This window comes from Podarcis tiliguerta, assembly GCF_965153285.1.
Source record: "Podarcis tiliguerta genome assembly, chromosome: 4".
In the NCBI taxonomy this organism is placed as follows: Eukaryota; Metazoa; Chordata; class Lepidosauria; order Squamata; family Lacertidae; genus Podarcis; species Podarcis tiliguerta.
The window spans coordinates 11,867,124-11,890,156 of NC_139537.1; the positions used below are offsets into that span (position 1 = coordinate 11,867,124).

The window sequence follows — 23,033 nt, forward strand, 5'->3', positions numbered from 1 at the left end:
TCTGAAATACCTAATATTGTGCATCAAGTGTTGTTCACCTTAGATCATCTGTTGTATCCTCACAACAGAAATTTTACACCTGCTGAGCTTCACTTCAGGAGGGAAGAAGTGTTGCAACGCCCTCTAGTGTCTTACAGGTTGCTTCCAGACCCGGAGTGGAAAGGTCCTACTTCCCTGATTTCCTGGGGTCGTGGATTTGCTGCCATTGACGTGGAAGGAGAGACAAGATGGGTTCCAGCCAGGTGTGTTCGGCCTTGGCGTTCCTCTGTTGCGCTTCCATCCTCGCCCAAGGAGACGCCCGAGAAGACACCAGCGTCTTGAAACCATACTTCACGCTGTCTGCCGGTGGAGATCTGCCATCTGACTTCAATCCACATTGCAGCTGGAGACATCGCCATGTTCCTTCCAAAGTGCCTTCTACAGTTGTTCCTGTGTTTCCTGGCATGCTGAAGGGCCACCTCCGTCCTTATCGCATTGGCCCTCCTACTCCCTGGGAAGCCACTTTGATTACCAAGTACCAGTACAGTTTTGCTGCATCTTGCCTGGGGAATGAGCCTGGCTTTGAAGGATGTCCTCGCCACACTGGCCTTGCCTGGGTTTTATTCCCCAATTACGACTACCCCATTTGTGTTGCTACCTACAACTGGGGTTGGAATTTTGATTCAGTACAAGGAACCGTGAATGTAGCCTATTTACAGCAAATGGGCTCTTGTGTTTGCAAAAACGGTTGTGTTGCCTCTTCTGGATTGTGGTTTTTGCATGCCAATAATCGAGCCACGAAATATCACGCAGGTTGCTCTGAAGCAGCTATTGGAGTGATCTACCATTCTCATCCTTATTGCCCCCATGAACAATCAGTTTGGCATCGACCTCACAACTTTAAACACCTGAAAAACTTTGTAAGACGCCGCCGTGATGCTCCCTTACAAAAAGCAAGAAAACCTGAGATATATCATCAGATTTGGAGTAATAATACCTATGTTAAAGACATAAATCAGTTTGCATCTATGCTTAATCTTTCTGATTGTTGGGTGTGTATGCATATTCCTCCTTATTCAAAGCGATCTGGCATATTATTGCATGGTATTCCACTAAATGCTTCATATAAGATTAGTAATAATATGAAGGATGGCCGTATGAGTTTACCTCCTGTGTTTTTGTCGCTTGTAGAAACAGCGTCTCATTGCTTTCATTTTAATCATAATACAAAGAAATTTTTAGGTCATTATCCTTCTTGTAATTGGACTTATGAGTATGTTAATGGATCCTCTTGTTTTCTTAACGTTACCACTATGAGTGGTAGGCCACAAGTTTTAGTTAATAATGTCACAACCTATATGACTTATGATCAACAAGCTGCGTGTAGAAATTTTTATGTTTGGTTGGATTGGATGAGGAAGAGTAGCAGAACTACGTGTTTGCTTCAATCTGATTTATGGTTGTTTTGTGGCACAAAAGCCTACAAAGAAATCCCCTCTGCTTTTTCTGGAACCTGTACTTTAGGGGTGGTTATACCTCTGATATATAAACTGGATACGCTTCCAGCAGTCCGTCTGCGCAATAAGAAGGAGGCACAATCTCCCATCACTCAATATGTTGAAACAAGCATTGCTAGGTCTCTTCTGCCCTCTTTAGGTGTAGCTATGAATTACCGTGATTTGCATAAGTTGGCAAATTGGACAGCTGCTTTGTTCAATTCTACTATTTTGGCTTTAAAGACAATTAACGCAGAAATGTCACAAATAAGAGATGTTGCTCTTCAAAATCGTTATGTTTTAGATATTATTCTCGCCTCTAAAGGCGGAGTTTGTGCTTTAATTCATTCCCATTGCTGTATGTACATATCTGATCAATCAGCTAATATTTCTGCGACTATTGATCATATGGAAGAAATGATAGCTCATAATCCTTTAAATCCACCTGAGGGTTTTGACCCATGGGAATGGCTTTTCTCTTGGTTACCTAATGGTGAATGGTTAAGAAAAATTTTGTTGATTATAATTGCATTAATTGTTGGATTTATAATTCTCTGTTGTTGCATTCAATGCTTACCTTCCTTGCTTGCTCAATGCAGTGCCTGGTGGAATAAACCACGTCCACCCTCTGGACTGACTAGAAGGATTTATGTGGCACAATATAAACGCTTAGCAAATTCCATGTATGATGCTGATTAAAGTTGTTTTCAATTGCGCTTAAATATATAAAGAAAAGAGGGCATGTAGGAAAATGGTTGCTTATATATATTGGCATGGAAAGAAGTTTCTTATTGGACAAAGCAAGATGCTGCTTGGGGCATGGACAACGCGTGAACAGTTCATGCCAATGTAGCGATTGGTCCATGTAACATGATCTTAGGGGGCGTGATGTATTGTACATTCCTTTGTCTGCTAGCTGAGAGATTGTAGGACACTTCTGCTGAAAGCTTCAATAAAGGCGGGCAGCAGCTTTTGAGCTGTGTGAGAGAGCCCTAAAAATTCCAGCTTGGTGTGTGAGATTCCTTTCAAGCTAACTTGGTGAAACACTGCCTCATCCCACAAAGACGAGCAGGCTTCGTCATGATATGGTTTGGCTTTAAAAATTATCCTTTTAATGTCGTTATATTGAGTTTTATTGTTTTATTGTATATGCTGTAAGCTACCCTGGGATCTTGAGGAAGAATAGTTTAGAAATGGAGATGATTATAACGATAAGAAACATAGTATTAATTACCCTGAATATGCTGAAACCAATAGAAATATGGCACCACCTAGTGGTAGAATTCAAGGATTACAATTCAGATCAGTCTACCAAATAAAAAAGGGGAGGAATGCTGTGCCCCAGTGCGCAAAGAATGCACAATTGAATAGTGGATCCTGACCAGTACGCTCCAAAAAAAAATCACAACAAGTCACTAAAACATTTTTAGCATCTTACAGTTAGCAGCTAAAATCATGAGCTTGCTTTCAGGAGAGAACAGAAATATGAATTCCTAATGATATAAATGGATACTTAATGTAGAAAAATTAACAGAACTTTGATGTTCTAATGTCATGTTCCACCATCTGCTTGTTAGAACCAGTCCATATCCGGAACCATGCAAGACCTCTACCCTGGAGAAGAGAAAAGGCCCCCGTTGCCAGATCCAACATCTATAGGGACTAAGAGGAGTCAAAGAACACTGAGATAAACCCTCAGACCACTATGCTGGAAGATGCCTATCTCAAGTAGTCTGCAGATTTGGTAGCTCTGATGCACTCCAAACAGTCACCCACCAGAATCTCCATCAGGTGTGGAGACAATGATGAGTCCAAGTTAGAGTTCAGTCCAAAAGATGCAGTGCACACCTGGAAACATCAGGCTTCTAGTCTCTGAAGGTTCATCCACACTTCCCTTTGTCCCATGTTTTCTTCTGCTTGGTCTCTGACTTCTAGACATAAGTCCAATAGGGTTAGTAACTAGACTTTATTTGCATAGCCGACCGGCCATAGCATCAAAGGACAAACACCAACAGGAATACATTACAGATATAGTTAAAATCTTGTGACCTATTAAAACCCTAGGTGAATTAATAATCTCAGTACTTAAAACTTGGCAGAAGTAATAAAATAATAATAATATTATTATAATAATATTATTATATTATAATAATATTATTATAATAATAATAAAACATAGGGTTTTGTTTTGTCTTACCATTTTCTTTGGGGAAAATCCATTGTTGTTTGTTTGTTTGTTTTTATTATAATTTATATACCGTCCTATACCCAGAGGTGGTTCATATAAAAAGATCACAGTATATAAAATAAAAATGAAAGCAAGAACCCAATAATAGCCCCCTCCAAAAAAGCCACATTTTAAAAGGGTATAGGATGTTGATCAGGGCAACCAAAAGCCTGGTTAAAAAGGAACATTTTTGTTTGAAGGCATCAGGCAAACTTCCCTGGGGAGAGCATTCAGCAGATGGGGAGCCACTGCAGAGAAGGCCCTGATCTCGTGTTGCCACCCTCTGGACCTCTCGAAGAGGTGGCACACAAAGGAGGGCCTCAGAAGATGATCTCAGGGTCTGGGTAGGTTCATGTGGAAAGAGTCAGTCCTTGAGGTATTGCGGTTCTGAGCCGTTTAGTGCTGAATCAGAACAATGTCAATGCACAGAAAACCCAATTGCTGTTTGCTCCAATTAAGCAGTTAACCACAGGTTTCATAGGGGGAAGTGGCAGTAAAAAAGGAAAACTGCTAAGACTCACGCCAAGAAGTCACAGACCAAACGGAAGCATGAATGAGACCTGAGTATCACTCAGGAGGAACTATAACCAGAGCATTTTCCAGACTAGGGCTCCATATAAGACAGAAAACTCACAATGTCTGCAGGCTAAATGTAGCTCAGCTAGAAAAGGCAATGATGTGCAGGGAGAGAAGAAAGCAAACCAAGAAAGCAAATCCAATTTATGTACACTTCCTGGAGGATATTAATAATCCACCTTTAGCATCAGTCTGTTTATTAAACCATTTTTTAAAAAAGTTGTTGAAGAAACACCGGAGATAGAAACAAGAGGCCCAAATGTTAAAGCTAAACCCACTTGCTTATTTAAAATAATCACTGCCAATTCATGATGACATACGTCCACCTCTCTCAATTTCCATTTTCTATCTAAAGACAAAAAAGAATTGTATACAATCGTAGATGCTCAAGTTGTTCAGCAATCATCAAGGAAGCTGCTGTGGTTGACAGCTGTGATCTGTTGGTTTACAATTAGGATGCTCAGACGAATGCATCATGTTCCCAGGGCACGGTCCTCATTCCAGCTCAGAGGCAGAGCTGGAGAAAGAGGAGGCATCATCCATGGAGCCAACCACCACTCCTAGCCACTGAGTCTCAAGCAGGCATGGCCAAACTTGGCCCTCCAGATGTTTTGGGACTACAACTCCCATCATCCCTAGCTAACAGGACCAATGGTCAGGGATGATGGGAATTGTAGTCCCAAAACATCTGGAGGGCCAAGTTTGGCCATGCCTGGTCTAAAGGTTTTGACTTGGATGGACTCCTCTAGCTCAGAGGGCACTCCTCCAATTAACCCTCACTGCATCCTTGCTAGAAGAGCCAACAGATGCAGAATAGGACCATGCCCCTTTAAAAGAGCAGACATTTCCTCAGAGAGGTGGGCCTAATAGGAGGTTCAAGGCAGACAGCCTTCATAAGTCTAAGATGCTGAAGCAACAACTCTCCCTAAGTGAGTCCTGGCAAGCATTGGAGCTGTGAGCTCTCCAGGGTGCTGATCTGCCTGTCTGTGACTTTGCTCTTTGGGGTGTGGCCTTTGTTCTATCAATGGGTATCAGTCTGGCCTCTTCCGGGACCCTGAGACTCTGTCTCCACCCCCATCTTTCATTCTGGACATCGAGGTCCAGCTCCTAGGTCCAGCTCTGGCAATTCCCTCATTGCAAGAAGTGAGGTTACAGGGAATCAGGCAGAGGGCCTTCTCGGTGGTGGCGCCCGCCCTGTGGAACACCCTCCCATCAGGTGTCGAGGAAATAAACTACTATCTGTCTTTTAGAAGACATCTGAAGGCAGCCCTGTTTAGGGAACTTTTTAATGTTTGATGTTTTATCATGTTTTTAATATTCTGTTGGGAGCCGCCCAGAGTGGTTGGGGAAACCCAGCCAGATGGGCGGAGTATAAATAAATTCATCATCATCATTATCAAGCTGGAAAAAGACAGCACAGAGTGGATTATTCCCATGGGTGAAATAACTTACCCATTCTATCCAAGGAACATATTTCAAGTTCCATAACTTATTTCAAACCTTCTACAGCTAATGTCGCTGCAAAGTATTTTCACAAACGTTTTTTCCCTGCAAGGAACCAGATTTCCCAGTAACTGCAGTTTTACGTGCTGTGCTGCTGCAAGGGTCTTCGGTCGCAGTGAGTCTGTAAACCAGGAAGCAATTTCGGAATGCCTCAAAAAGTAATACAGTTCCATCTGTATGTGGCAATAGCTCAACTTGGAATATCCTGTGCAGCAATTAGTTCCAGGTCATGCTGGGTTGAATTATTATTCATTATTTTTTTATTAAACATTTATATAGTGCCATCGATTTATACAGTACCTGAAGCTTTACAAAATAATAGCTACCCTTTGGGTAAGGTTGGGTGAATCTGTCAGTTTTGATTTCTCTCAGTTTCACACTTTCCCAATCTTAAATTCAGGTTTCCACGGCTCCATATAGATTTTGATTGGCTGTCCAATTTTAAAATCCCTCACAGAAATTTGTCAGTGTTTTAGTGCACATTTAGAGACTGAGAGGAGATATGAGAGCCATCTTCAAATATCTAAATGGCCATCACATGGAAGATGGAGCAAGCTTGTTTTCTCTGGCACCGGAGGGTAGAACCCAAACCAATGGTTACAAGAAAGGAGATTCCGACGCAATATCAAGAAGAACTTTCTGACAGTAAGAGCTGTTTGACAGTGGAACGGTCTCCCTTGGACTCTCCCTCCTTGGGAGTTTTTCAGCAGATGTTGGATGGCCATGTGTCATGGATGCTTTGGTTGAGATTCCTGGGGTTGGACTGGATGACCCTAGGGTCCCCTCCAACTCTACAATTCTGTGATTTCCCCCCAAAACACACATTTTTTGAAACCAATTTCTTGAAATACAAGACGTTCCTTATCTTGTTTTCACCAATATGTGCATTTGCATGCACACTTCCCCTAAAAATCACATCTTTATACACATTTTCTAGTTGTAAAAGTGTATTGCAAAATTCAGAAGAGCTTCAGTTTTTAAGGTAGCTATGTTCCAGTTTCCTTATTGTTTTAGGAAACTTGACTTGTGAATTTTATCATATACCCGTCCCTTGCCTTTTCCTCCTAAATTTTAAAAGTTCTGAATACTTTAAACCAGGGGTAGCCAATGCAGAGCCATCCAGAGGTTATGCACTGCAATTGCCATCAGCCCCAGCAAGCACGGCCAGTAGCCTAAAACATCTAAAGGTAAAGGTAAAGGGACCCCTAACTATTAGGTCCAGTCGTGGCCGACTCTGGGGTTGTGGCGCTCATCTCACTTTATTGGCCGAGGGAGCCGGCATACAGCTTCTGGGTCATGTGGCCAGCATGACTAAGCCGCTTCTGGTGAACCAGAGCAGCACACAGAAATGCCGTTTACCTTCCTGCTGGAGTGGTACCTATTTATCTACTTGCACTTTGACGTACTTTCGAAACATCTAGAAGGCACCAAATTGGCTACATGTAATATAGACTTTTCCCATAGGGAAGAAGCTCATTGTCAGCATTTTGGATGTCTTTTTCTGGACCTTTCCCAGAAAGACCATGCCCCTTTTTGAGATTGGGTGACCAGAACCACACAAAATGTTCCAGATCGGGGGATGCCCCTCAAGATTTATGCAAGTGCATTTCATATAGGCTCCTTTAGTTTTCAGTTGCAGTAACATGCAATTCAACCCTTATGCCAACACAGCCACAAAGAAGACTTGAAGTTCCTGCTTTGGACCATAAACTACATGCCCAGAGCTCTGAACAGACCCAAGCAGGAGCCTCTGTGGAATTCAGTTGTATATCTGCAATTTTTGCTCAGCCTGTATATATTTCTAAATGCCACTTTTTAATTGAGCCTGTTCATAAGAACATGAGAAGAATATCTCACCCAGCATTCTGTACTCACAGTGGCCAATCAGATGCTTATGGATATCCCACAACCAGGATCTGAGGAGAACAGCACTCTCCTCACTTGTGACGCCCAGAAACTGGTATTTAAATGAATATTGCCTCCAAGAGTGGAGGCAGCATCTATCTGAATATTGTCCCCATTGTTATTGGAGATCTGATATATTCCACCTCTCCCCCAATGCATTGGGTTTTTCTGTGGCTGACAGTTCCTCATTCATGCAGCAAGAAATTTTAAGAAATGCTTATACACTGATACACCCAAATTATGTTGTTGAGTTGTTGTTGTTGTTGTTGTTTGCTTCTGAACTGCCTACACCTCTAATTCTTTTGCCTCTTAGGGCCTCCCCACATTCCTCAGAAAGCTGCCCTTGTTTCTCAGGCCTGCGTCGAGTTTCAATCCCAGGCACACTGACAGCTTTCTGTTCCCTCATCAAACTAGACTGCAAGCATTCTTTGCTTTGTGCCTAGCAGGGAGTGTTAATGAACATCCCATCGACTCAGATTTAGAAGCTTCACCTATCCAAGCCCAGATGTAATGCAGACAGGGAGCAGAATGACAAAGCTGAAGCAGAGTGATGCAATATCATCCCAAGCACAGAATTCACACACTGAAGGAATACTGAGCAGAAGTCTCAAGTGAAGACAGCAAATGATTTTGGGTGCATGAAGGACACCTAGCTACAAGGCCTGTGAATGAGTTTGAAAGAGACATACAAAATGTAAACTATAGGTTTGAGTTAGCTACTTCCCAGTTCTTTAAAACATCGTTCTTTGCCATCCCTAATACGCCCAAAGTCAGCCAGTTTTCTTTGTAGCTATAGCGCTGCCTTCAAGACGACCCTCCCATGCAAATCCTCTGATGTTTATTCAATAGACACAGCTGCTATCTCAATGCTGCAGCCACTACAAAGGGAAAGCAAAGCAGGGACTGTGCATGTGAGAACCGCCCCCCCGTCAAATCCCCCAGGTGACTAAAAGAATGATAATGCCAAATGCGAAATTTCTACGTCTAACCACTGCCTCTGTCAACTGCTCTCCCTGGATATTGGATTTGGAAATTAATGAACTCCTTTCATTCACAGACGCTGCTGAAACAGGGTGCTAATTGGCTGACTTGGAAGATTCATAGTTGTTGAGACTTGATTGAATGTGCTTCCCCACCCTGGGAAGTGTGTTGCTTTGCTGGGACCACTGCAGAGATGCTGCATTGCAGCACAATGCAAGTGTGCGGACCAGTGACTGAGTACGACTTTGGACATTGTCTTGCCATGCATGAAGAGGAAGCAGAGATTCCCTGCATCTCCTGTTCCTGCCCACCTGCAGCAATGTCATATGGGAAATACACCTTCTGCTCCCACCCATTACCTTGCCTAGGAGATATTCTAGCTTCCTATGGGGTAGCAGCAGGTTTATTTCCAATATGGAGAGGAACCACGTCTACCTCCCTCTCCCCAATATCAGCCTTATCCGTCCTGAATAATTTTTGTTGTTGCATATCTTAGTTGCTCTTCCTTCATGCCTGACCAGGCTGGACACCCAATTTTTCTATAGGTTCAGTATTATCTTTCCCGGTCTAACCCATGCATTGAAAATATATTTTCTTCACCTATCCATGCACAAATGTGTAAATAACTATATGCAGCACACTGTCATATGCGCACAGTTTAACAACAGATATTGGATAACTTTTGTAGATTTGTTTCACATCCTTTTAAGTCACAGCATGCATGGCACAGTGATTTTTATAAGGTGATAGTTTTATCACTGTGTATCTTTCTTTTTAAGTCTACCCCCCCCACCCAAATTGACATGCATTTTTTTAAATGTTGAAAGAGACGCATTTATATAGTGCTTTAGAATATAAAGAATGAGTCATATACATTAACTTTCAGTCCTTAGTAAAAGGTAAAGGTAAAGGTACCCCTGCCCGTACAGGCCAGTCGTGTCCGACTCTAGGGTTGTGCACCCATCTCACTTAAGAGGCCGGGGGCCAGCGCTGTCTGGAGACACTTCTGGGTCACGTGGCCAGCATGACAAAGCTGCATCTGGCGAGCCAGCGCAGTGCACGGAAACGCTGTTTACCTTCCCGCCAGTAAGCGGTCCCTATTTATCTACTTGCACCCGGGGGTGCTTTCGAACTGCTAGGTTGGCAGGCGCTGGGACCGAAAGACGGGAGCGCACCCCGCCGCTGGGATTCGAACCGGCGACCTTTCGATTGGCAAGTCCTAGGCACTGAGGCTTTTACCCACAGCACCACCCGCGTCCCTTCAGTCCTTAGAGCAATCTTGTAATTACACATCAGTGTTATGATCCCCACACTGTAACCACTGAGGCTGAGATGGAGGGCTTGCCTAAAGTCATCTAGAGAAGCCATAGAAGAGGCAAAACAGAGACTTCCCAATTCATAGCTCTTAGCCATGTTGTTTCATGAACTCTTTACCATGACCAAATCTGCGGGCGATCACTTGAATCTGCAGGGACCAGCACCCTTTCCCCCAAGGGCCTCACATACTTAACTTGCCTACTACTGCAGGTAGCATACATGACAACAGATAACAGAGTGCCAGGCTCTTGCCAGAGAGCTTTCCTTTCAGGGATTTTCATTTTCCACCAAAGAGGCAGGGCCTGGAAGAGGTAGATGAGGCCAGGAACTAAGTAAGGGCTCAGTTACCACCCTCCGGAGGTCTGAGCAAATTGTCTCTTTCCCGGGACCTGTCCAGGGTCCTGAAAGAACTGCTCTTCCTTAATACTGCCTCACGGCCTTTTAGTAGATGCTGTATCTGCCTATCACTGTCCTCTTCTTTGCCTGCCAGTTCCAGACAATGACCTGACTTTCCCCCTGTAGAATTGCATGGGCTGATCCTTGCTAGTCCTTGCACATTGCACTAGAAATAGAGCATGAGAAAACTACTGCATTGTAGTTTTTCAGTATCGACATGCCTGTTGAGCTTTTTATCTGTGCAATTTTCTTGATATATGCTTGTTAGACTCCACTGGAATAAAGCAATAAATCTTTATCTATTTAGCGCATTAAAAGTTATTCTTGTTTTGTCAGAGGCCATTAAAACTTGTGTGTGGACCATTTGCACGTATGCAACAAATCATATTTGACATAAAAACTATAAATAGAAAGAGGCCAATATGACCAAATTTAAAAAGACAATTACCACATTGACAAATGCATCAACTTGTATAATATAACAACTTATAAAACATTAAATGATAGCTATGAAAAATTAAAACAGTTAATAATCTAAACTGGCAGACATTAGCCTAGAGTTAAGGAATGTGGCGCACTATGCAAATTAACATGTTCCGAAGTGTGAGCAGCAAGTCGTTTGGGGCATTATGCTGCAGTATGTGTGTCCCACTCCAATGCACAAAAAATAAGCAGCCCTGTCCATAACACAATCTCTGTCTAATGCAATGTTTGTACCGGCCCAAACATTAAGTAGAAGGAAGTTAAATCAACCTTTGTTTGAGACATACAATTATGGCAATCTCAGACACAAGAGAATCAAAATATAGTTTGCGATTTTTGTCTACCAGGTTCCTTGGGAACAAGCTTCTCTGCATTCCGGACAAATATCTCATTACTTCTCAATCCATGTAGTGCAGCATGGCCAGTTGTCAGGGTTGATGGGAGTTGTAGTCTGGATAGCCAGAGGTTCCACATGGGATGTGAATGCATGATTTAGTCACTCCCAGTACAAATAATGAAACAGAATGGCTTGCCCACTAATGAGATTACCTTTGATGTCTCTGTTTGAGTCAGTGATCTGGCCTTGCCTCCTTCCAATAAAGAACCAGGCACGGTTCTTTGTGGGTTGGTAATTCCAACTCTTGGGCACTTTAGAATTTGTGCTGGTTCACTACAGAACTTGCACTTCGAAACTGGGGTGGTGTGGTTTTCAAAACTTGAAGGGGCGCTGTCCTTGATGACCACAGTGGCACTGTGGTCTCCACAGTGATGATGGCCCACTTGCTGTTGTTAATGGTGAATTCAAAGGGAAATGTCAGGCAACAAAAGGTGCTCTGTTACAGCCACAGGCAGTGGTGTGAAAATGAAAATTCCCCACCTGCAAGTGGTGCAATATGTTTGGGAGACGTCTTTTTGTTCGAGGTTAGTTTGGAGACAAAGTATCCATGCAAGGCTACTTCACAGGGTGTGTGGGAAGCACTGTAGATATCAGAAATGTGGGGAAGACTGCTCTGTTGTCATTTCATCATTTAACACGTCAGAAGCATCAAAAATGTGCCCCACAACTTGCAATACTAGGGTTCTCCCTACTGCTACCAATCTGCAGATGTGGAGCTAGCCTTCCTGATGAAATGAAGGCCCAGCTTCTCACTTGTATGAATGGGAGACCAGACAGCCATTACACAATAATCTTCATTTCTTTCTAAGTGCTGGCAAATGCAAGCAGCCATTCTAATTTTCTCTGTGTGGTAAAGGTAAAAGACCCTTGTATGGTTAAGTCCAGTCAAAGGCAACTAGTGGGTGTGGTGCTCATCTTGCTTTTCAGGCCGAGAGAACTGTCGTTTATCAGGATGTGGGTGGCACTGTGGTCTACACCACTGAGCCTCTTGGGCTTGCTGATTAGAAGGTCAGCAGTTCAAATCTGCGCAACGGGGTGAGCTCCTGTTGCTCTGTGCCAGCTCTTGCCAACCTAGCAGTTCTAAAGTATATCTGTGTGATCAAAGCTATTGGTCCATCATCTCAGTACAAACATGGGAGCAGCTGTGGCTCTGTACTGCCCAGTTCATGTAGTCACACATCTAACCAAATGACGAAATAGGCAGAGGATGTGTATATGCACTGATTTTGAGAATATCCTTCTAGCGTTGGCCACTTCTAATTTCTCTTTTTAGCATGAAGATGGAAAGAATCTGTTTGCTACAGTTACCTAGCACTTCGTTTATTCCTGTTCCCAGCCAATATCTTGTAACAATCTGTACCCACAATCATAAGCAATAAAACACAGAGGGAGATAAGCTACCAAAGGAACACAAAACGGAAAAACCATTTCCAACCCGATGGAAAATAGGGGTCAGAGAGACACAAAACCACTCCGTGTGGCTCATAATTGTGTCCTGAAAACTTCTGATGAAAGCCAAATATGTAGCAGAATGAAAACAAGTGAGAGCTGTCATTTTGAGGAGGAACTTTCTGAAGCTCAAATTAATTTATTTTTGCTATTCAACAAAAGGCTGTGCCAATGTTAGTCCTACTCAAGAGTAGACACACTGGAAATAATAGGCTTGTCTAACACAGGCCCGTTTGTGTCCATAGCTCCATTCTGGAGTTGAGCTTAGTTGGATACAACTCAAAACGTTCCTGCACAACAGATCCCACTTTGAAGGATGGTGTTTTCCATTGATAAAGAGTTATTTCTAGCGTCTCTTGACATTTGGCAAGCCTACCTTCTGGCTGGTATTGTGCTATAATGGTCACAGTCTGGCCTGCGCCTTTGAGCGCTGCAGCAGCCTGTTCATGGGTAGCACCACGAAGATCGACCCCATTCACCTGCAAGGGGGAGAGGAGAAGCAAAGAAACATGAGTGTGTTCCATAGTTCAAACAAGAAGAAATGGGATTATGGACTGAAAACACATGAAAGCGACAGGGGGGAGGAAGCAGACAGATTTTCTCATCCCTCCCTCCCTCTTAGAATAGAAAGCCGCTTTGAGGCCCCTTGAGTGAGGTTTTATATACATCCAAGAAATAAAAGGTCTTTTTGCACCTCTTGAGAGCCAGGAACGGTATGGTGCCAATTCTTTGTTGTTGTCGAAGTTGCCCAGGCTGGCTAAAATCCAGGCCAGCTGGAGCAAGGCCTGAAATGTCCACAGAATTATGCAGCAAATTTCATTTTGGTGAGGAAAGCGGTTTGTTTGGGGTATTTTTCTTTTGGTTAGGCATGTCTGAAGGGTGTGCGAGAGAATGGGAGGCAAACAAGAGGAAGCGTGTAGGAGGAGGAACGCTAAAAACCTCTGCAGTGGTGTGTATGCGTGTCTAAGCACCCTCAAAGACAGCCGAGAGTTGTTGCAGACAAAGAACTGAGCAGCATGGGTTGATATCTGCAAAGGTCAGGGGTGGAATTAAGATGGTCTAACAATAGAGCGAGGGCAGGCCAGGAGCTACATGTAGGAGTGGGGAGCCTTTGCATGTCTGAGAACACGACACTGACTTTTGCAGCAGAGATTTCAAGCAGAGGCAGGAGACTACAACTAATCCAGAATGCGGCAGCTAGACTGGTGACTGGGAGCGGCCGCCGAGACAATATAACACCGGTATCGAAAGACCTACACTGGCTCCCCAGTACGTTTCTGAGCACAATTCAAAGTGTTTGTGCTGAGCTTTAAAGCCCTAAATGGCCTCGGCCCAGTATACCTGAAGGAGCGTCTCCACCCCCATCATTCTGCCCGGACACTGAGGTCCAGCGCTGAGGGCCTTCTGGAGGTTCCCTCACTGAGAGAAGCCAAGTTACAGGGAACCAGGCAGAGGGCCTTCTCGGTAGTGGCGCCCACCCTGTGGAATGCCCTCCCACCAGATGTCAAAGAGAAAAATAACTACCAAACTTTTAGAAGACATCTGAAGGCAGCCCTGTTTAGGGAAGCTTTTAATGTTTAATAGGCTATTGTATTTTAGTGTTTTGTTGGAAGCCACCCAGAGTGGCTGGGGATTATTATTATTAATTATTATTAATTATTATTATTAACAAGTGAGAAGAGTGCATGGGAGAGCCAGCGCGGTGCAGTGGGGTTAAGGTGCTGGACCAGGACCTAGAAGATCAGGGTTTCAAAGTGCCACTTGCCCACAGAGCTCCTTAGGTGACCTTAAGCTGCTCCACTGCCTCTCAGGGTGGCCTACTTCACAGGGTTGTTGTGATGATAAAACGAAAAGGGAGTGAATCGTGTATGCCGTGCCGAGATTCTCGGTGCAAAGGCGGGATGCGAAAGTGAGAAATAAGTAAACAGAAGCGAGACAAGAGGGAGGGAACTGGACATGCCTGATGATGGACCACAAGCGAGGCTGAACGTGCTATAACGAAACCGGACCAAACTGATCAGCACTGAGGGGTTGGAGAATCATTGACAGATGTAGGTTTGAGCTGTTGAAAGCATGATGGTGGGTGGAGGAACCCTGGCTCAGAGGAACATAATTCTCACCTTGTATTTGAGGTGAACATTGCAAGTTGCTGGTATCCTGACCTTGACCCAGTCTCCCATTGCCAACCTGCCAGGGCTTTGAAATCTTTGTGGGTAGGGATATTGGAGAAGGGCCTTCTTGGTGGTTGCTCCTGAGCTTTGGACCCCCCCCCCCAGAGAAGCTAGACTGGCTTCTTCCCTGTTGTCCTTCTGTTGGCAGGTGAAGACCGTTTTATTCCTACAGGCTTTTGGGAGCTGCGGGTTTGTTTGTTTGTTTTTTAAAGAAAGGGATTTATTAGTGCTGTGCTGTTTTTACTATTTTTTATATTGTTTTAATTCTATTACCTTTTAGCAATTATATTTTATACATTTTTAGCTTTTTTGTATTTTACCTGTGTTGCTTTAGTTTTAATTTTTTTTTTAATCATGACAATTTTCAGCAGTCAAAAATTAAAACATTTGACTTCTCTTCTGCCTTTCCATGGCTTCCTTCTATTTATCTTTCAGCACCGCGTATTCTAGTCGCTCCATATCTTCTCTTTTCACATTTTATTCCTACATATTTCACACTGCTGCATTTATTCTAAAGCTGCTAACATTTTAACCTGTTTGCAATAATTCTTCATATGCTCTACAAACTTTTTACTATCCTCTTTAACTACTGTTTTATCTTGCTCTCTTGTTCTGTTGGTTAGACTTGCCAACTCTGCACTCCTCCCTCGTTGGGGCTTCTCCCTCCCTCCACTTCTGTGCCTATAAAATTTGAGCTGTAGTTGTTGCACAGAGAAATAAATTCTTATAATTCTTGGGAACATCTGACTCCATTATTCCTAAGAGAAACGCCTCTGGTATTTTTGGGGAAAGAACTTTTGAACATATTTTTGCATTGTTTTAATTAGCATAAGCCCCATGAAGTCCCAGTCTGAGAAACAGGTGGGATATAAAGAAATATAATAATATTAATAGCAGACCTCCAGCGAGATGCAAGAGAGCATGTTGGGAAGACTGGGTAATGAATGAACTGATTTTTGTTTTTAAGGGTGTATGGGAAATAGAGGAAAATATTGTGGAGTCTCAGCCTAATTAGCTAACAATTTTGAACCTGATTCCACCAGTATTATTTGTGTACAATATAGTATCACATAGTATAAGATTTTGGGTTTTTCTAATCTTTAGTTATCCAACTCCTATGAGTTTCTCAAAAGTATAATGTTTGGGAATGTATTTATAACCCCCCGGAACAAATCGCACAATGTGTACAAGTATCCTCAATGAGAACAGCTTCCATTGCTGAACAGAAAATGCAGCTACTGCTCAGATTTCCATTCAACCAATTTATTACCTGCTGTAATACCCAAACTAATACAAATCCTGTGCTGCCACCTGGTGGAGTTTGCGGGGAAACTATTAATGAGCGGAATGAAAGCCTGTATGCAGCTTAGTGAACCACAGGTGTGTTCATGTCCCAGTGCTCTGCAGGTTTTTGCTTTGAAGGTGCAGCCCATAATAAGGGTATGGAAAGTCAATACCTGCTTGCTAGATTATTATATGGGGCTGTGTGGATCTCATCTTCCCCAAGGATATAAAAGGATGTCACATAGAGGAGGGAGAAAGGTTGTTTTCTGCTGCTCCAGAGAAGCGGACACAGAGCAATGGATCCAAACTACAAGAAAGAAGATTCCACCTAAACATTAGGAAGAACTTCCTGACAGTAAGAGCTGTTCGACAGTGGAATTTGCTGCCAAGGAGTGTGGTGGAGTCTCCTTCTTTGGAGGTCTTTAAGCAGAGGCTTGACAACCATATGTCAGGAGTGCTATGATGCTGGTTCCTGCTTGGCAGGGGGTTGGACTCGATGGCCCTTGTGGTCTCTTCCAACTCTATGATTCTATGATTCTATAAGAAACTGGCCCCTGAAGAGCCACTGCTTGTCAGAAAAGGCAAGAAGAAACCAAGGACAGACATTCCAGATCAGACTGAAAGGACCTATCTAGTCCAGCATCTTACAGCAGCCAATCAGATGCCTACAGTAAACCTGCAAGCAGGAGATGCGATTCCCCCAAAACTCCCCCTGATAGTTGAACAAAGCTAGATGAGCAACTTCTCTGACCTGCTACAAAAGTTGCTTCCTATGCCCCAAAGGACAACTTTACTTTCTCCCACAGCTAATTGATTAACAGAATTTGTATGCTGCTTGACTGGAGAAACAACAACCTTCATTTAAGCAGCTTACAAAAACATAAAACAAAAACCTTGAGATTTTCGACAGAAAGCAGCTAAAAACAGGTATTTAAAAGCATTCGAAAGATGACTAAAAATAAAAAAGAGCTAACAGGAGGTACAGCAGCCACGAAACTAAAAGACGCCTGCTTCTTGGGAGAAAAGCAATGACAAACCAGACAGCATCTTAAAAAGCAGAGACATCACCTTGCCAGCAAAGGCCCGTATAGCTAAAGCTATGGTTTTCCCAGTCGTGATATATGGAAGTGAGAGCTGGACCGTAAAGAAGGCTGATCGCCGAAGAATGGATGCTTTTGAATTATGGTGCTGGAGGAGACTCTTGAGAGTCCCATGGACTGCAAGAAGATCAAACCTCTCCATTCAGAAGGAAATCAGCCCTGAGTGTTCATTGGAAGGACAGATCCTGAAGCTGAGGCTCCAATACTTTGGCCACCTCACGAGAAGAGAAGACTCCCTGGAAAAGACCCTGATGTTGGGAAAGATGGAGGGCACAAGGAGAAGGGGACGACAGAGGATGAGGTGGTTGGACAGTGTTCTTGAAGCTATTAACATGAGTTTGACCAAACTGCGGGAGGCAGTGGAAGACAGGAGTGCCTGGCGTGCTCTGGTCCAGGGGGTCACGAAGAGTCGGACACGACTAAACGACTAAACAACAACAACAGGAGGTAACTTCTACACATATAACTTCAACATGGCACCAAAAAAGGCACCTCTCTGATTTCAAGTGGCAGGGAGTTCCAAAGTGTAGGTGCTGCCACACTAAATGATTTGTTTCTTACATATCTAAATGACTTGGAAGGACTAGAAGGGATGTGTGGAGCTGGTATTGTGTTGGCAGTTCTGCAGATCGAAGCAGCCCAGTGGACATTTCTCTCTCCTTCCCCCTCTACCCTCCTTCCTCCCAGTCCACCAGGCAGCCAGGGAAGAAATTAATCACTGTTGCTGGAGGTCTAATCTGATCTCTTGCAGAAGCCTTTTGAAATTAGGGCAAAGGACACGTGGAATTATGTTTAGAGCTATAGATCACCCACTTCTGGCCTCCTGACATTCAAAGGTCACACACTTACTCAGCCAATCAATTTCATAGAATCATAGAGTTGGAAGAGACCACAAGGGCCATCGAGTCCAACCCCCTGCCAAGCAGGAAACACCATCAGAGCACTCCTGACATATGGCTGTCAAGCCTCTGCTTAAAGACCTCCAAAGAAGGAGACTCCACCACACTCCTTGGCAGCAAATTCCACTGTCGAACAGCTCTTACTGTCAGGAAGTTCTTCCTCATGTTTAGGTGGAATCTTCCTTCTTGTAGTTTGGATCCATTGCTCCGTGTCCGCTTCTCTGGAGCAGCAGAAAACAACCTTTCTCCCTCCTCTAGGTGACATCCTATTATTGACAGTAAGAGCTGTTCGACAGTTCGACAGTGGAATTTGCTGCCAAGGAGTGTGGTGGAGTCTCCTTCTTTGGAGGTCTTTAAGCAGAGGCTTGACAACCATATGTCAGGAGTGCTCTGATGGTGTTTCCTGCTTGGCAGGGGGTTGGACTCGATGACCCTTGTGGTCTCTTCCAGCTCTATGATTCTATGATTCTATGATTCTATGATCCTTTTATATATTTGAACATGGCTATCATATCACCCCTTAACCTCCTCTTCTCCAGGCTAAACATGCCCAGCTCCCTTAGCCGTTCCTCATAAGGCATCGTTTCCAGGCCTTTGACCATTTTGGTTGCCCTCCTCTGGACACGTTCCAGTTTGTCAGTGTCCTTCTTGAACTGTGGTGCCCAGAACTGGACACAGTACTCCAGGTGAGGTCTGACCAGAGCAGAATACAGTGGCACTATTACTTCCCTTGATCTAGATGCTATACTCCTATTGATGCAGCCCAGAATTGCAATGGCTTTTTAGCTCTGGTGCTGTGACCTCTAGCACCCCCACCATTGAAATCACTAGCTATGTTTTTACTGGACTTCATATTGCAGATGGAGTGGCGGCGGCATGTTTTGAATACATTCTCATCACATATTTATTCATGAAAAGATAGCATTTTCAACGAGAACTGGCTTTCTCCCTGCAAATTCCTAAAAGCTGAAAGACGGGTGCTTCTCAGATTTTCTTTTCTTTTCTTTCCAGGTCTGGTTGAAGACTTCCTTCTTTCAACAAACCCTCTATGTGGTCATTTTTAAAAAATACCCTAGCCTTATATCTGTATTTATCTGAAGTGGCATTTTATAGAGGCAACTGTTTAGAGGGAACATGGCTTTTTACTGTTTTGTGAAATGGCTTTAAGATGCTTCACAGGAAATGATGCACATAGGAAAGAAATAAGAACAATACGTCTCTGGCGACTGGAGGGTCGCAGCAGTGGGTGGTATTCAGCTACGTCTTACTCAGAGTAGACGCATTGAAATCAATTGACTCAATTTATTCATGTTCATTGATTTCAGTGGGTTTGTTCTGGGTAAAACTCAGTTGACTACAACTCACTGCATCTCTATTGGCTGGATCTTTCCTACCTTTCCATGTCTTAAATATTTTGTTGTTGGTTTTTTGTGGGGGTTTTTTGTGTTGTTGTTTTTTTGTTGAAATCTAACCACCAGTGGCCTCGCTTCAGTAAATTGCTTAGCGATAACTGCCTTGGAAAAGGCTTGAACAACATTCCCCCCCCCCTTATTTTTTTACTTGGGATGGATATGGAAGAATGCATTTATTGTTGTTATTTGAGCTTGATTAACTCAAACGCTGCTCCATTCCAAATTTGCTGGAGGAAATACACTAAGCCTAATTGGATGATTGCTTCTCTTCCATTTGACTGATGAAACACAAAGCACAGGGTGTTGTTGGGTTTTTTGGGGGCTTTTTTGCATGCCAAGATTATGCCAAGCGGCTTATTTGTCTCTTGCAAAGAATGCGGCTACAAAATAAACCAAAATTCCTTGGCACCGGACCAGAGGTGACTGCAGGCAACGATGACTCTGCACTTCAAGACTGCTGCTGTGGCCTAGGCTTACTGGGTGCCAGGCAAGTTCCACTCCAGTCTGTTATCTTTGTCCTGGAGATATTGATGACGTAAGAACCTTCGGCCCTGCAGACATTGCTGGACTCCAGCTTCCAGCATCCCTGGCTATCATTCATGCTGGCTGGAGCTGATGAGATTTGCAGTCTGACAACATCTGGAGGGCAAAGGTCCTCCAGGCCTCCCTTAAAAATGGCAAAGGGCTTGACCAGATGACCCTTTGCCTCCCTCCCTGATCACAAGATCAGCTCCAAGGCCTTTTTTCATGGTGGTCTCATGTCTATCAAACTCTCTCTCTTGAAATGTTTGACACGGATGTTGATAAGGAAAGCAGCTCCTATCAGGATAGCATTGACCTGAGTTTTGTTTTGTTTTGTTTTTGCAGGCAGAAATTGGGAACCAGCTTTGGGATCTCTGGAAACGTGTGTTCATTTAACTGTGCACATTCCTTAGAGAAGCATAATTTCCAAATTCCACGCTATCAGTGTAAAAAGGAAAGGGCAATTATGGTAATCTATCTATCATCTATCTATCTATCTATCTATCTATCTATCTATCTATCTATCTATCATCTACCTATCTATCATCTATCTATCTACCACAAATTTGGAAAACAAATCGCGGAGCTGCAGTCCAATTCAGTAAGAAAACAGAGATAACAAGCCCTGCATGGCTCATCTGAGAGTGTGCTGGGGTGTATGCCATGCTCATTCATACCCACTAGATGGCAGACTTGATCTGAAGAAGAAGACGAAGAGGAAGAAGAGGAGGAGGAGGAATTTGGACTTGATATCCAGCCTTTCACTCCCCTTCAGGAGTCTCAAAGCGGCCAACAATCTCCTTTCCTTTCCTCCCCCACAACAAACACTCTGTGAGGTGAGTGGGGCTGAGGGACTTCAGAGAAGTGTGACTAGCCCAAGGTCACCCAGCAGCTGCATGTGGACGAGCGGGGAAGCAAACCCAGTTCACCAGATTACGAATACACCGCTCTTAACCACTACACTACACTGGCTCTCTTAAAGCAAATAAAAATAAGTAACTAAAGATATCAATAAAACTTGGTTCTTTGCTCTTTGGGGAGAAAGGGGAGCTGAATGTCAACCTGAGTTCTCTCCTGCAATGAACTGTTTCGGGTTCTCAGCATGTGAGATTCTGCTGCGGGAAACCCAGATTTGCTTTCCAGTCTCATGGAAAAGTAGGGCAGGAATGATGAGACAGGCAGGACTTGACAGGGTCACAGAAGATGCCTCTCTGTCTCCCTCCCTGCCCTGATTTGGAGAGGCCATATCTCAGTGCCTGAGCATCTGCCTTGCACAAGAAGGTTCTAGGTTCAATCTCTAGCATCTTCAGGTAGAGCTGGGAACAACTCTTCTGAGAGCCACTGCCTGTCCAATGCAGACACTATCGATGGACCAACAGTCTAACTTGGCAAGTTGCTACGATGCTAAAAGGCAGGATTGCAGATAGACCAAGGAGAGACATTGCCAACACAGACCCTGTTTGCTGGACCAGGAACTGGAGGAGTGATCAAATTTTTCTTTCTCTTGACCCTCGGTGGCTGTTGGAGTAGAACAGCCTATCATAGTGATGGATTTTGCTGGTAACTAGAGCATCATTGAGGGACGTGGGTGGCATTGTGGGTTAAACCACAGAGCCTAGGACTTGCCGATCAGAAGTTCAGCAGTTTGAATCCCCGCAACAGGGTGAGCTCCTGTTGCTCGGTCCCTGCTCCTGCCAACCCAGCAGTTTGAAAGCACGTCAAAGTGCAAGTAGATAAATAGGTACCGCTCCGGCGGGAAGGTAAACGGCGTTTCTGTGTGCTGCTCTTGTTTGCCCGAAGCGGCTTAGTTATGCTGGCCACATGACCCGGAAGCTGTACGCCGGCTCCCTCGGCCAATAAAGCGAGATGAGCGCCGCAACCCCAGAGTCGTCCGCGACTGGACTTAATGGTCAGGGGTCCCTTTACCTTTAGAGCATGATTTAGGGAACCAAGGAAGTTGTGCTGAATCTAAGAGCAATTGGTCATCTAGCTCACAGTGTATGGCTTGCGCCAGTGTTTCCCAAACTTGCGTCTTCAAATGTTTTTGGACTACATCTCCTATCATCCCTAACTAATGGTGAGGATGATGGATGTTGTAGTCCAAAAAAGCTAGAGACCCAAGTTTGGGAAACACTGGTCTACACTAACAGACAGTAGCTCTCCAGGTTCTCCGCCAGGGGCATTTCCCAGTTCTACCTTGTTGCATGCAAAACATGTGCTCCACCACTGAGATAAGGCTGACCAAGCTAAGGCTGGATGATAAGGGAGACAATTTGCCGCTAGCCCACCACTCCAGTGTAGGATTATTTTTGGTTAGGGGTGGGGAGCTTCTAACCCACAGGCCTAATTGGGCCCCCCAGGTCTTCTCACTTGGTCACCAGGCCATTTCAGCCAAGCTGCATCCACTTGCTCTACACTTGATGACATCAGGTGTTGGGCAGGGGAAAAACCTGCCCCAGCCAAAAGTTTATCTCCTGCCTTTAAGAAGGAGATTGACAAGCTGGAAGGTGTGCAGAGAAGGGCAACCAAGAGGATCAGGGGTCTGGAAATCAAGCCCTATGAGGAACGGTTGAGGGAGTTGGGTATGTATAGCTTGGGAAAGAGGAGACCTGAGAGCCATCTTCAAATATCTAAAGGGCCATCACCTGTAAGATGGAGCAAGCTTGGACACGATCCAATGGCTTTAAGTTACAAGAAAGGAGTTTCCGACTAAACATCAGGAAGAACTTTCTGACAGGAAGAGCTGCTCAATAGTGGAACAAAGTCCTTTAAGGTGGTCATGGACTCTCCTTCTTTGGAAGTTTTTAAACCGAGGTTGGATGGTCATCTGCAATGGATGCTTTGGTTGAGATTCCTGCATTGCAGGGGGTTGGACTAGATGACCCTCACCACCCCCTCCCAACTCTACAATTCTGATTCTTTCAAACTTAGCTTGT

The 23,033-nt window shown here is 44.1% G+C and overlaps 1 protein-coding gene across 34 annotated transcripts in view; it reads right to left on the reverse strand.

The window, feature by feature from the left end:
* DLG2 (discs large MAGUK scaffold protein 2) overlaps window positions 1-23,033 on the reverse strand; it is a 901,255-nt gene that overhangs the window by 156,098 nt on the left and 722,124 nt on the right. For all 34 annotated transcript variants that reach the window (XM_083436205.1, XM_083436206.1, XM_083436199.1 and 31 more), the window contains one exon: window positions 13,086-13,188. In XM_083436205.1, coding sequence (XP_083292331.1) covers window positions 13,086-13,188 — 103 coding nt within the window. The remainder of the gene's footprint in view (window positions 1-13,085; window positions 13,189-23,033) is intronic.